Genomic DNA, 13,123 nt, shown 5'->3' on the forward strand with positions numbered 1-13,123 from the left:
GGCAGCTGTTGCTCCGATCCTCGTGGCAAAGGCAAGACCCCCGCAGGTCCCGGCGCTCCTCTGCCCACACCCAGGGGAATTGCAGCCGGCGGCGGCCGCCGGAACGGGAGCCCGCGGGAGGCAGCTCCGGGGGATGCGGGGCTGCGCTGAGCGCCCACCGGGGTTCGTGCAGGCTGTACCGGCACGGCCCGGGGTAAATGTGTTCGAGCCGGGAGGCCGGCACAGGGCACCCCCAGGCCGGGGCTCCCCGGGTCCCCCTGCCGCCCCAGGCGGCCGGTCCCGGTGCGCCGCCGTTCCTGGGCTGTGTTTACCTGCAGCGGGACGGCGGCGGCAGACACTGACCCGTCACGGCCGGCGGCGGCCGGAGCGCGGGTGCTGAGGCGGCCGGCGGCGAGACCCGCGCGGCTCCTTGAGGCTCCGAGCAGCCCTCGGAGCGGGCGGCGCACTGGGACCGGGGAAACCTCCTGGGGAACGGGTCCCCGGCCCGCTGCCCCGGGGCTGGCGCGGTCTATCTGCCCCCGCCGCTCCGCCCGTCCCCGCCGAGCCGAGCCGGTGCCCGGGAGCGGGGCGGGGCAGGGACAAGCGGCGGCGCTCCCGCAGCGACCGCCGGTGATGCGGGGGGCAGCGCCAGGCACTCGGGCGGGGCTGGGCACCGGCTGTGCCCCCCTGGTGCCGGCGGGAGGAGCGGGGCGGCGGGACGCGGCTCCGTGCCCGCGGTCCCTCCCCCCGAGCCGGTCCCTCCCCCTGGGTCGCCACAGCCGCTGCCGTCGCGGCTCCGCTAAAGTTTTCGCCGAGCGCGCCGGACCCGGTCCCCGCCGGTCCCGAGATGCGTTCGGGAGCCGCCGCGACCCCAGCCCCGACAGGTACGGGCAAGGCAGGGAGGGAGGAGGGCAGGGAGCGCCCGCAGCCGCTGGCTCGGGGCTCGGGATGTCGCAGGTCCCGTCGCGGGGATGTGGATTCGAATGACGACTGCGCAACCCCAGGGCCGCGAATTGAGCCCCGGGTCCCCAGAGCAGCGGCTGGGCGCCGGCCCCGGGGAAAATGAGCCCCTGGGTGCTCTGGGCCTGGGGTTCCCGCAGGGCTGTGCCCGCTGCCGCTGGCATCCCTGGGCAGGGGCGCTGCCGTCGGACTCACAGCACCCCTGGGCTCTGCCCGGCTGCGGCGAGCCCGGGCAGCGATTCCAGCTGAACTCCGCCGCTTTGGGAGCAATTCCCGGAGCAGCCCTCGGTCGGGGTGGGCCGCGCGTGGTCTCCCTGCTGCGGGCACAGCGGTGCCCACGCGTGTCCTGCCGAGGGGCCGAAGCAGGGGACGCTTTACCAGGTCCCAGCTCTCCCCAAGCTCTCTGGGTATTACGGGGGCCTGGTGCGAGTGCCCTTTGTGACTCTGTCCCGAGCTCTGCTGTGTCAACACGGTGTTGGTAAATGGCTTTGTTTAACCAGGACATGTCGGGTATGTGACCTTGCCGTCCTCCTGGTTGCAAGTGCATCTCCGAAGCTGCTGCGGGTCCCCTCTGCCCGACACTGCACTTCCCCCGGGGTGGTGAGGGAAGCAGGGACCGCGGGGTCAGCCTGCTCCCCTGGCACAGAATGGCCTCAGGACGGAGCACCAGCTCTGCTGAGCCCCCTGCCCGTGCAGCGCCTGCCGCGGGTGTCCTGACTCACACCAAATTCAGTGATTGCCCCTGTGATTTTGTCTGTGCATCAGCAGGAAAATTTAGGGCCTGCAGGACCCCTCGTCAGCGTGTTAGTGCTGCCCCAGCTGCCAGCTCCTGTGGCTTCCCACCAATCCTGCTCCTTTCCACACACTGCGGTGCATTTCTTTTTTTTTTTTTTTTAATGTTCTGTTGCCTAGAGAGGGGAAAAGAGAAAAGGCTGAACAGAGAATAGGCAGAATGTGGATTAAAAATAGTTAATGAAAAAATGTGACCACAAACCCTGATCAGCAGCACAGGGCTAAAACCAGCCACTGAGCACAGCATCTCCATGCACGTCGCTGTGCCAGGCAGGGACAGGGGCAGGAGAAGCCGGACATGGGGGAGATGGGATGGCTGCTCAGCTCCATCCCCCTGTGCTCCACCACTGCATCCTGCTTTGTCCTGCATCCCCATGTCCTTGTTGATCTACCCCAGCACTGGGGTCGGGTGCACGTGCCCGTGGTGCCAGAGGATGGCTGGGCACGTGTGGTCCCCGCAGCGCCCCTGCCTTGCTGGGGCTGCAGATCTGCTGCTCGGGTGTGGAGCTCCCAGTGCAGGGGAGTGTGTGCACCAGGCTGTCTGCACTGACCTTTTCCTAGGCTTTTCCCAGCCTTGTGCCTCCCCTGTGACATGCTTACCACATGTGTCACACTGCCTCCTGTGCCTTCCATCTGTGTTTCACAGGTTTTCATGCAACGTGATGAACAAAAACACCCCTTTCCTTGAGCCAGGGATGAGGTGCTGTGTGGCTCAGCATCCCCATGCCAGAGCCAGCTGGGCAGCAAGGTGATTTGGCTGCTGCCAGGCTGTATCATGGTCCCTCTTTGGTACAGAGCAGCTGTGCAGGTGCCCCCTGACCATGCCTTGTGGTGAGCAGGCAGAAGTGGAGGTGATGCAAAGAGCATTTGTCCTCTTTGCATCCTATGCTCCTGTTGACGAAAACACTGTCAGGGCTGGTTTGGGTTTTCTTGGCCCAGGGTTAGAGACAATCTGCCATCACCAGGGCCTGGTGGTGTTGGCTCTGTCTGTGTGCCACTGCTTCCACAACCACGTAGCTCTGTGCAGACAAGTCACAGCCTTGCAGCACAAGGACTGCTCTGGGCTGCTCAGCTGCTCCTTTGCTGCTGAAGTTCCTCATACTTAGTTCTCAAGGAAAGAATGGAGAAGGGGAGTAGGAAACATCCCCGAGCACGGACACAGGGCAGGGACGGTGCAGGACAGAGCTCCTGGGCCTCCCTGCCACGGCCATGTCCCCTGGCCCTGCCCCGCTTGCCGTGGGCCCGGGTGGAAAGTGGAGCAGCATCTGCAGGGCCAGGCTGGCACTGGCACTGCATCAGCTCTGGCCCAGCACTGTCCCCTCCGCTGCCAAGTGCCAAAGCCCCTGCCGTGCTGGCATGTAGCTCCGAGCTCCAAGCCAAGCCAGCCGTGGAAAGCACCGCATTAGAGCACGGGGGGCTAATCCCTGTGTCCAGGGGCTGCACAGCCCCACAGCCCCACAGCTGCCTCCGAGCCAGCGGGGCTGTGCCGGGTGCGGGGCTGTGCTGAGTGAGGGGCTGTGCTGAGTGAGGGGCTGTGCCGGGTGCGGGGCTGTGCGTGTGTGTGCCGGGTGGGGGGCTGTGCCGGGTGCGGGGCTGTGCTGAGTGAGGGGCTGTGCTGAGTGCGGGGCTGTGCTGAGTGAGGGGCTGTGCTGAGTGAGGGGCTGTGCTGAGTGCGGGGCTGTGCTGTGTGCGGGGCTGTGCTGAGTGAGGGGCTGTGCTGTGTGCGGGGCTGTGCTGTGTGCGGGGCTGTGCTGAGTGCGGGGCTGTGCTGAGTGCGGGGCTGTGCTGGGTCTGGGGGCTGTGCGGCGTGCTGTGGCGGGCTGTGCTGAGTGCGGGGCTGTGCCGGGTGCGGGGCTGTGCTGAGTGCGGGGCTGTGCTGAGTGCGGGGCTGTGCCGGGTGCGGGGCTGTGCGGGGGGTGTGCGTGCGGGGCTGTGCTGGGTGCGGGGCTGTGCCGGGTGGGGGCTGTGCCGGGTGCGGGGCTGTGCTGAGTGCAGGGCTGTGCTGTGTGCGGGGCTGTGCTGAGTGAGGGGCTGTGCCGTGTGCGGGGCTGTGCTGTGTGCGGGGCTGTGCCGGGTGCGGGGCTGTGCCGGGTGCGGGGCTGTGCCGGGTGCGGGGCTGTGCTGAGTGAGGGGCTGTGCTGTGTGCGGGGCTGTGCTGAGTGAGGGGCTGTGCCGTGTGCGGGGCTGTGCTGTGTGCGGGGCTGTGCCGGGTGCGGGGCTGTGCCGGGTGCGGGGCTGTGCTGAGTGCGGGGCTGTGCTGTGTGCGGGGCTGTGCCGGGTGCGGGGCTGTGCCGGGTGCGGGGCTGTGCGGGTGCGGGGCTGTGCTGGGGGGCTGTGCCGAGTGCGGGGGCTGTGCCGGGTGGGGGCTGTGCCGGGGGGGCTGTGCCGGGTGGCTGTGCTGAGTGCGGGCTGTGCTGGGGGGGGCTGTGCTGAGTCTTGGGGCTGTGCCGGGTGCGGGGCTGTGCTGTGTGCGGGGCTGTGCCGGGGGGGGCTGTGCTGAGTGCGGGGCTGTGCTGAGTGCGGGGCTGTGCTGAGTGCGGGGCTGTGCCGGGTGCGGGGCTGTGCTGAGTGCGGGGCTGTGCTGAGTGCTGGGCTGTTCTCACACGAGGCCAAGTCCCCACCCCAGAGGAGGCGAGAGTCCTGTGGCACGAGGCTCTGGGGACTTTAGCAAGCCCTGATCCACATGACCATCCGCAGATATCCAGATGTGGAGCTCATTCTCTCACACGTGCAATGGCAGCAATGCCAGAGGGACTGGGGTGGCAAAATCCTCAGGGGAAAGTGGCCATGATGGGATGAGGAGAGAGTCTCTTCCTGGCAGGGCTGGGCCCTCAGCCACCAGTGGGGCTCCGTGCTGGCACAGAGCTGCTGCAGGGTGGCGTGGAGGCTGCACACCCATCAGTGGGGAGCAAAATCCCAACACAGGCCCTTTCCCATCCATGCCGTCTGCCTTGGCGCAATGCCATGGCAGCAGCGCACCCAGGGCCTCAGTTTGCCCTGCACCCTGCCCGGGCTGGCCCCTCCTGACCTCCTGGGGCCAGGGGCAGCTGCCATGAGCTGCAGGGACACCAGGGGCACCGGTCAAGGGGAGTGGGGGTCCTTGCTTTGCCCCTGTGGCTGCAGGGTTGGCACTGCTGGCTCAGGAAAGGCAAATGCAGCCACAGCCGCACTGTGAGGGCAGATGGTGGTGCCTGTGTGTGACCCCTCTGCCCCCAGCACTGGGGCTACCAGCAGTGCTGTTGCACACGTCCCAGTGTTGTCTCCTTGCTCCTGCTCTCCTGGCACAGCTGTGGCTCCAAGTGGAGCTGCGCTGGGTGTTTGCAGCCTGGCTCCACGAAGGTCTGCAGCCACAGGACCCCACTGTCCAACACGAGCGTGGGGCAAAAGTCCCCTGGACACCTGCTGTCATGCACTGCAGCCCCTCAGAGGCACCAATTCAAGGCCAGGCACCCTCCACCCTTATGCCTTGGTGTGGTGGGGGATCCGCAGAGCCTCGCCCCAGCCGGGGATGAGGTGCCAGGGCAGGGAATGTGGCGCTGGGAACCGGTTGGGCACAGCAGAGTGAGAGGAGACGGTGAGGAGGTGGGGCCAGGTCCCCTGGGCAGAGCTGCCTGTGGCACCCAGGCACAGCTGAGAGGGGCTGCAGCACATCCAGCTGGCAGAGGCACTCCCAGGGCACTGCGGGTGCTCTGCTGGGCAGTGCCAGCCCCGGGGAGGGGCCCGTGCTGCCAGGGGTCCCGGCCACCCCAGGCCTTGCTGTTCCAGCACACAGAGCCACTGCCCCATCTCTGCCACTGCCCACTGGCACCAGAGCAGGGAGAGCTGGTCCACGGCTCCCTCTGCACCCCCAGGTGTGTGCTGGAAGCAGCCCCTGTCTGCAGGGACACTGTTCTGTGGGTGGTGGGGATCTGGCCACGGCTGAGCAGCACCACAGGCAGCTGGGGCAAAGGGCCTGGGCAGGGACAGGGGGAAGACCCATGGCAGGGTTGGGAGCATGACTGGCCCCCGTGCCAGGACCCCTCACCCAGTGCAGTCTGCCCGGCTTGGCCACACTGGGGCAGGGCTGGGAGCGGCTGCCAGATGCGGGGAGTCCAGGGCAGAGGCCTCCCTGCTGCTAAATCCCACTGCAGCCACTAAAAATAGCGACACCTCTGCCCCAAAGCTGCTCCCCGGCTGCGCAGAGGGGCTGACAGCAAATCCCTGTGACCCAAGGACCTGGAGGAGCATTCCCAACCAGGGCAGGGACTGATGCCTGGCCAGGGACTGGCACTGGCATCTTCCCGTGGGGCTGGGACAGAGGTGGCAGTGGCATGGGACAGGTGGGGCTGTGTGCTCGAGGGGGGCACAGGGACCGTGGGATCAGGCTAGCAGGGGAACAGGGACAGGGATGCTGGCATGGGGCTGTGGGAGGAGAGAGACAGGGATCCTGAGGTGGGATGGGAGAGGAACTAGGACAGGGATACTGGTTGGGCAACAGTGCTGCTGGGGTGGGGCTGGGGTGATGACAAAAACAAGAATTCTGGAGTGGTGAGGTGGCTAGTGGGCACCCAAGAAAAGTCCCTGTTCACAGAGCCCACCCAGTGAGAACTGTCCCAGGAGACAGCTCCCTCTGTCCTGGGACTGGCTAAATAAGGCCATGGCAGGTCCTGCTCCCCGAGCTGCATCTGGAGCCCCATGTGCTGATTAATGAGCTGCTCCAGCAGCTACTTGCAACATGGCAAGTGGGTCTGCACGGACGGAGGAAACACGACTTTCCCAGGGATAAAAATAGGCACAGGCAGAGCAGCGAGCCCTGGGAGCAGACTGATGGGGAGCAGGACGCTCTGGCTGGTGCCCAGGGGGAGCCCAGGGGCTGGGGTGATGCTGCAGTGCCCGTGCTGGCACTGGCACTGCTGTCCATCCCCCCCTGCCTCCGCTGCCCTCACCCCACACAGTGGGCTGTGCCATGGGGCTGCTGCCAAAATGGGCCCTTGTGGGAAGAGCCAAAATCCTGCTCAGAGCCCCATAACCGGCTTAGGGCTGGAGGGAATTATGGCACCTCGTGAGCCACGGCCTGTGGAGCGCCCAGACCCCACGTCAGGCGAGGCCCCAGGTCACTGCCTGGAGCTGGGGGAGATGGACCCACAGGGGCACAGCCCAGCTGAGCTTGTCCCAGGCCCACAGCAGCCCCACGAGCCAGGATCCCTGTGGGTTAATGGCAGTGTCCCATCCCTGCTGGCCCCGGGCTCCCTGTGCTCCCTGGCCATCCCTGCTGGTGCTGCTGCCGGACCATGGCTGGGTGTCAGTGGCCCGGGCAGGAGAGCCCATGGAGGCAGGGAGAGCCCAGGTGCCAGCCTGTCTGCCTGAGGGGTGCTCAGCTGTGAGGAGGGGTCCCTTCTGCCACGGGGATCTGCATTCTCAGGACTCAGCAATGATGCACAGCTGGGTCCCAGCAGCAGCGTGGGGTGGCACCAGCCCAGGTTTTCTGTGAGGGTCTGGAGGCAGCACTGCCACTGCACTCCAGCCACACGGGGGCTGAAACTGGCTTGGCAGGCAGAGAACCTGCATGGTCGCTGTCTCAGTGCCTTCCTGGGGAGGATAATACAGGCTCTTGGTGCAAAAATGAATGAACAAATATCTGAATGTGAACACCAAGCAGGGTCGGGTGGGGATGGGGACAGGCTCTGTGCCAGAGCGACTCCAACCCCACCTGCCCTAGCCCCATGTCCCCCAGCTGTGTCCCAGGAGTCCCCGTGACCAGGAGTCTTGCCCAGGGCTGCCCACATGCCAGGGCCGTCACCACCAGGCTGGAGAAGCTGCTGAGGGCCAGTAGGAAGCCGTGCGCCCTGCGCTGTGTCCCATGCATGTGGTCCAGAGGAGGGATGTCCCAGCCGTGTCTCCTCACCCTGCTGGTGCTGCTGCTCTGCTGCCAGGTAAGGATGAGCTGTCACACATGAGGGGGCTCTGCCCCACGCTCAGCCCAGTACCCACGCAGGACTGCCACCGAGCCACCCATCCCACTGCATCCCCTCACCATGGCACGTGGTACAGCATCTGGTGCCCCTTTGTGCCTCCTCATGGCATGGATGGCTCAGAATGGCATGGCTCAGAATGGCATGGAATGGCATGGCGTGGCATGTTCACCTGCACTCGCCTGTGGCTGTCGCCAGCTGGGGTCGCTGCCTGGCACAGCACGGTGCCCCTGCGAGCAGGACACGTGTGACAGGTGGTCCCTGTGCCCGCAGGGTCCCTCTGCTCAGATCACGGATAACGTCGTGGAGAGGTGGAAGGAGTACAGCGAGGAGTGCCAGCGCAACATGAGTCGCCAGCCCGCGCCCACGGGTCAGTGCCCCGGGGTCCCGAGGGTCCTGCTGGGATGGGGATGGGGCACAGAGCCAGCACAGGGCCCCAGCAGGATGGGGACAGGCAGAGGGGGCAGGGGAGGGTGAGGCCAAAGCGCCACCAGCTCCTGTCCTCCTGCAGAGCTGGTCTGCAACCGCACCTTCGACAAGTTCTCCTGCTGGCCCGACACGATGCCCAACAGCACAGCCAGTGTGCCCTGCCCCTGGTTCCTGCCCTGGTACCAGAAAGGTAACGCGGGGAGGGGCGTGTGCACGTGCACCTGGGCAGAGTGTGCACCTGGGCAGTGTGTGCAGCTGTGCTGGGACACCTGTGCAGTGTGTTCACACATGTGTGCAGCTGTGCTGGGACACCTGTACAGTGTGTTCACACGTGTGTGCAGCTGTGCTCTGTGTGTGTGCAGCTGTGCTGTGTATGTGTGTGCAGCTGTGCTGTGTGGGTGTGTGCACTTGTGTGCAGCTGTGCTGTGTGGGTGTGTGCAGCTGTGTGCAGCTGTGCAGTGTGTTCACACACGTGTGCAGCTGTGCTGGGACACCTGTGTGCCGTGTGCATGTGCTGCTGCAGGCGGTCACACTGGGGCAGTGCACGCTGCCCACGGGGGCTGGCACTCCTCACCATCCCCTCCCCTCGCAGTGAAGCACAGACACGTCTTCAAGACCTGTGGGCCGGACGGACAGTGGGTGACAGGCCCGCAGGGACAGTCCCTGCGCGATGCCACACAGTGTGAGCAGGATGACGAGGACCTGAAGGCGCAGGTGGGCAGACCTGGGCAGCAGGGGTGTGGGGGTCCTTGCCTGCCCCCCTGCCTGCCCTCCGTCTGCCCCTGCCCTCACTTGCTCCCTCCTCTTCCAGGAAAAGTTTGCCAAGACCTATGGCAGCTTCAAGGTGATGTACACTGTGGGCTACTCTGTGTCCCTGTGTGCGCTGCTGCTCGCCCTGGCCCTGCTGCTGGGCTTCAGGTGGGACTTTGGGCATGGCTGTCCACAGGCTGGGCAGGGGGAGGCCAGGCCCCACACACGGGCATTGACAGTGGCCCCCAAATCCGCAGCAAGCTCCACTGCATGAGGAACTACATCCACATGAACCTGTTCGCCTCCTTCATCCTGAAGGGCGTCTCCGTGCTGGTCATCGACGCCCTGCTCAAAACCCACTACAGTGACAAGATCGACGGTTACAACGTGCAAGTGTGGCTGAGTGACGAGGTCAGTGCTGGCAGGGCACGGGGATGGGGATGGGGACAGGGACAGGCAGTGCTGTGGGGCTGGGGGCACTGCTGGGGCTGGGGGCACGGGCACACACACGCAGGCAGTGCTGCAGCCCTGACCCCTGCCCACAGGCAGCTGCAGGCTGCCGTGCAGCCACGGTCTTCATGCAGTACGGCATCGTGGCCAACTACTGCTGGCTGCTGGTGGAAGGCATCTACCTGCACAACCTGCTGGTGGTGGCCGTCTTCTCCGAGAGGAGCTACTTCACCCTCTACCTGTGCATCGGCTGGGGTGAGTGTGCATGGGCTGGGCCCCCTGACCCCGTGCCCTGCTGTGCCTCACCCATTCTCTGCTCACTTCCCCTCAGGGGCACCCATGCTGTTCCTCATTCCCTGGGTCATTGTGAAGTTCCTCTACGAAAACATCCAGTGAGTACCAGCTCCAGCTGCTGGCTGGAGGGGGGCACAGGGCACAGGTAGGTGCGTGTGGGACTGTAGGGAAGTTGTGCTGGTCCTGGAGTCACTCCACACCATTGCCCATGACAAGGAGCAAGGTTCTGGGCCTTAGTGCTTGCTTGATTCAGGCTGCCAATGCCATGCCAGTCTCCAGCAGCTGCCTGGTCAAGGGGCTTCCTGGCAGCCCCCATCCCTCCATTCTGCAGGTGCTGGTCCACGAACAACAACATGGGCTTCTGGTGGATCCTTCGCTTCCCCGTGTTCCTGGCCATCCTGGTGAGCCCCCTGCAGCCCCTGCTCCACGTCTGTGTCGCAGGCCCCAGGATGGCTGTGGAGGGGCTGCCCAGGGCAGGGGAGCAGAAGTGTCCTGTCTGCCCCTCCTCATGCTCTCCCTGTGCCCCTGAGGGCTCACTCCATTCCATTGCAGATCAACTTCTTCATCTTCATCCGCATCATTCAGATCCTTGTTTCCAAGCTCCGTGCACACCAGATGCGCTACACCGACTACAAGTTCAGGTGGGTGCTGGACGTGGCTCTCCCTGTGTCCCCACGGCACACACGGCTGTGTTCCCACCCGTGACCCCCGTCCCACAGGCTGGCCAGGTCCACGCTGACGCTCATCCCGCTGCTGGGCATCCACGAGGTGGTCTTTGCCTTCATCACGGACGAGCACGCCCAGGGCACGCTGCGCTATGTCAAGCTCTTCTTTGACCTCTTCCTGAGCTCCTTCCAGGTGAGCCCAGCTCTCCTTGGGGACACTCACTCTCAGGAGGGACTGGACTGAGGTCTGGTTATGCTCTTCATGCCTCTCCTCCCCGTTCCCAGGGTTTGCTGGTGGCCATTCTCTACTGCTTTGTCAACAAGGAGGTGAGCGGGACAGCGGGGGCACGGGCAGGGGGGGCACAGGCAATGGGGCACGGGCAGCGGGGCACAGGCAGGGGGGGCACGGGCAGGGGGGGCACAGGCAATGGGGCACGGGCAGGGGGGGCACGGGCAGGGGGGGCACGGGCAGCAGAGGCACGGGCAGCGGGCACGGGCAGGGGGGGCACGGGCAATGGGGGCACGGGCAGGGGGGGCACGGGCAGGGGGGGCACGGGCAGGGGGGGCATGGCCAATGGGGGCACGGGCAGGGGGGGCACGGGCAGCAGAGGCACGGGCAGCGGGGCACGGGCAGGGGGGGCACGGGCAGGGGGGGCACGGGCAATGGGGGCACGGGCAGCAGAGGCACGGGCAATGGGGGCACGGGCAGGGGGGCACGGGCAGGGGGCACGGGCAATGGGGGCACGGGCAGGGGGGGCACGGGCAGGGGGGGCACGGGCAGCAGAGGCACGGGCAGCGGGGCACGGGCAGGGGGGGCACGGGCAGGGCGGGCACGGGCAATGGGGGCACGGGCAGCAGAGGCACGGGCAATGGGGGCACGGGCAGGGGGGGCACGGGCAATGGGGGCACGGGCAGGGGGGGCACGGGCAGGGGGGGCACAGGCAATGGGGGCACGGGCTCACACTGACAGCTGCTCCTGCAGGTGCAGGCAGAGCTGCTGAAGCGCTGGCAGCGCTGGAAGCTGGGGAAGGACCTGGCTGAGGAGTACAAGCACACCTACAGCCACGCACCCAGTGCCCGCAATGGCGCCGGCAGCGCCTGCGAGAAGCACCAGCTGGTGAGTGGCTGTACCAACGGGCTGGGGCGCAGCCTGGGCCCCCAGCCCGGCTCCCAGCGCCTGGAGAGGAGCGGGCGCAGCACCGCCGAGCGCCTCGCCCTCGGGGGCCATCACCACTGCTACGAGTTCCCTGAGACCACGGCCGAGAGCCACTTCTGAGCCCGCAGCCAGCTGGGAGGGCTGTGCTGAGCCGTGCCCTGCCCCGTCCTCCCCTGGTGCCTGGGCACACGGACACAGTGAGGCAGGCAAGGGGGACCTGGACCTCTGGAAAGGAGAACTGTGGGGCCAGGGGGATCTGTAGGGGTGGGAGTTTGTCCTGTGGTGCTTCCTCGTGCACCTTTGAGTCCCTGTGCACAGTGCTGTAATTTATCTGTCATATCTGTAAATAGGTGTGGGCCCGTGCCGGGCTGCAGGGCCAGCTCTGTGTGTGCCTTGCTGTGGGGACTGGGGACACGGGGGACATTGGATGCGTGTGGGCTATGCTCCCAAGCACCCCACAGATGCTCCCAAGCCGCAGCCATGGATGGGGAGCCGAGTCACCCGGCAGGGATGGGATGCTCCAGCAGACAGCCCCACTGCCTGCCCCAGCCCAGCACAGGTGAGGGGGCAGACGTGCAGCAGCAGCCACTGCAGCGCTGCCGGCCGGGGCTCCAGCTCCCCCAGCACGCGCTTTCCTTTGGCCGCTAATCGGCTCTGTCCTCTCGCTGCCAGGAGCCCTTAATTAAATCATTTGGCTCTGCCCGCGGCACCCCCGCTCTCCCGGTCGCTGGCCCAGGCCGTGGCCGGGCATCAGCCGGCGGCAGCGCTGGCTCGGTGAGCGCCGCGGGGTGCGGGGCTGCGGGACCCCTGTGCCGACCCTGGGCTGGCTGCGGCGGGCTCACGGCCGTGCCCTAAGAGGCTTGTGCTGCGCACATGAGCGCTAAGCCCGGATGCCGCAGCTTTGGGCACCACAATCGCCTGGTGTGTGCGGATTAGGCCGGTGCTGCTCGCCGGCTGGGTTCACCCTGCCCGAGGGGTGGCGGCGGGACGGACAGCCGCCCTGCCGCGGACCCCCGCCGCCCGCAGGCCACGGGCACTGCCCGCCACCATCACTCAGCTGGCCCCGAGCGGGGACGGCCCCGGCTGCCCAAGGCCCGTACCCAGCCCGGCACAGGGGCCGCGCCACGCAGGGGCTGAGAGCGGCAGCTGCGCCCCGGCAGTGCCACCAGGGAACACCGGGCAGGCGCTGCCCTCGGTAAATCGCACCCAGCCGCAGCACCGCCCGCCCGCCCGCCCGCACGGCCGCGGCCCCGACACCCACGGCTCCTCTGACACCCACGGCTCCTCCGACACCCACGGCTCCCCTCACACCCACGGCTCCTCCGACACCCACGGCTCCTGTGAGACCCTCGGGAGCCATCGGGAGCCGCGCTGCCTGCAGGGTCCCGGCCACAGCGAGGCACCGGCGGGGCTGGCATGGCACGGCCATAGAAGCGATGGCCCGGGCCACGCAGAGCTTGGCTCCGGCAGCAGAGCCCAGCCCAGCACACAGTAATTTTCCTCTGTTTACTCGACAACTTGCTGTCTGCCCTGGCCGAGCAGGAGCCGGCGCCCGAGAGGCAGAGCAGCGCTGGCAGCGGGGATGGGAGCAGCAGAGACGGGGCACAGAGGGTCTGGGCTGCGGGGCTCGGGGCCGTGGGGCGGGGGCAGCAGCACCGTGGGGCTGGAAGGACACAGGGACCGCGGCAGAACGGGCG

The 13,123-nt window shown here is 66.8% G+C and overlaps 1 protein-coding gene across 1 annotated transcript; it reads left to right on the forward strand.

Annotated features, from left to right (window-relative positions):
* The first annotated feature begins 7,430 nt into the window (after positions 1-7,430).
* On the forward strand, positions 7,431-11,546 carry GCGR (glucagon receptor). The gene is made up of 13 exons (XM_030961866.1): positions 7,431-7,643; positions 7,956-8,052; positions 8,194-8,301; positions 8,704-8,825; positions 8,923-9,029; positions 9,119-9,272; positions 9,407-9,566; positions 9,643-9,703; positions 9,937-10,006; positions 10,158-10,246; positions 10,325-10,463; positions 10,556-10,597; positions 11,253-11,546. Exons 1-13 carry the CDS (start codon positions 7,434-7,436, stop codon positions 11,544-11,546), a joined length of 1,653 nt encoding a protein of 550 aa, XP_030817726.1. The 5' UTR covers positions 7,431-7,433.
* Positions 11,547-13,123: the final 1,577 nt, after the last annotated feature.

Source organism: Camarhynchus parvulus, chromosome 18 (genome assembly GCF_901933205.1).
Source record: "Camarhynchus parvulus chromosome 18, STF_HiC, whole genome shotgun sequence".
NCBI lineage: Eukaryota > Metazoa > Chordata > Aves > Passeriformes > Thraupidae > Camarhynchus > Camarhynchus parvulus.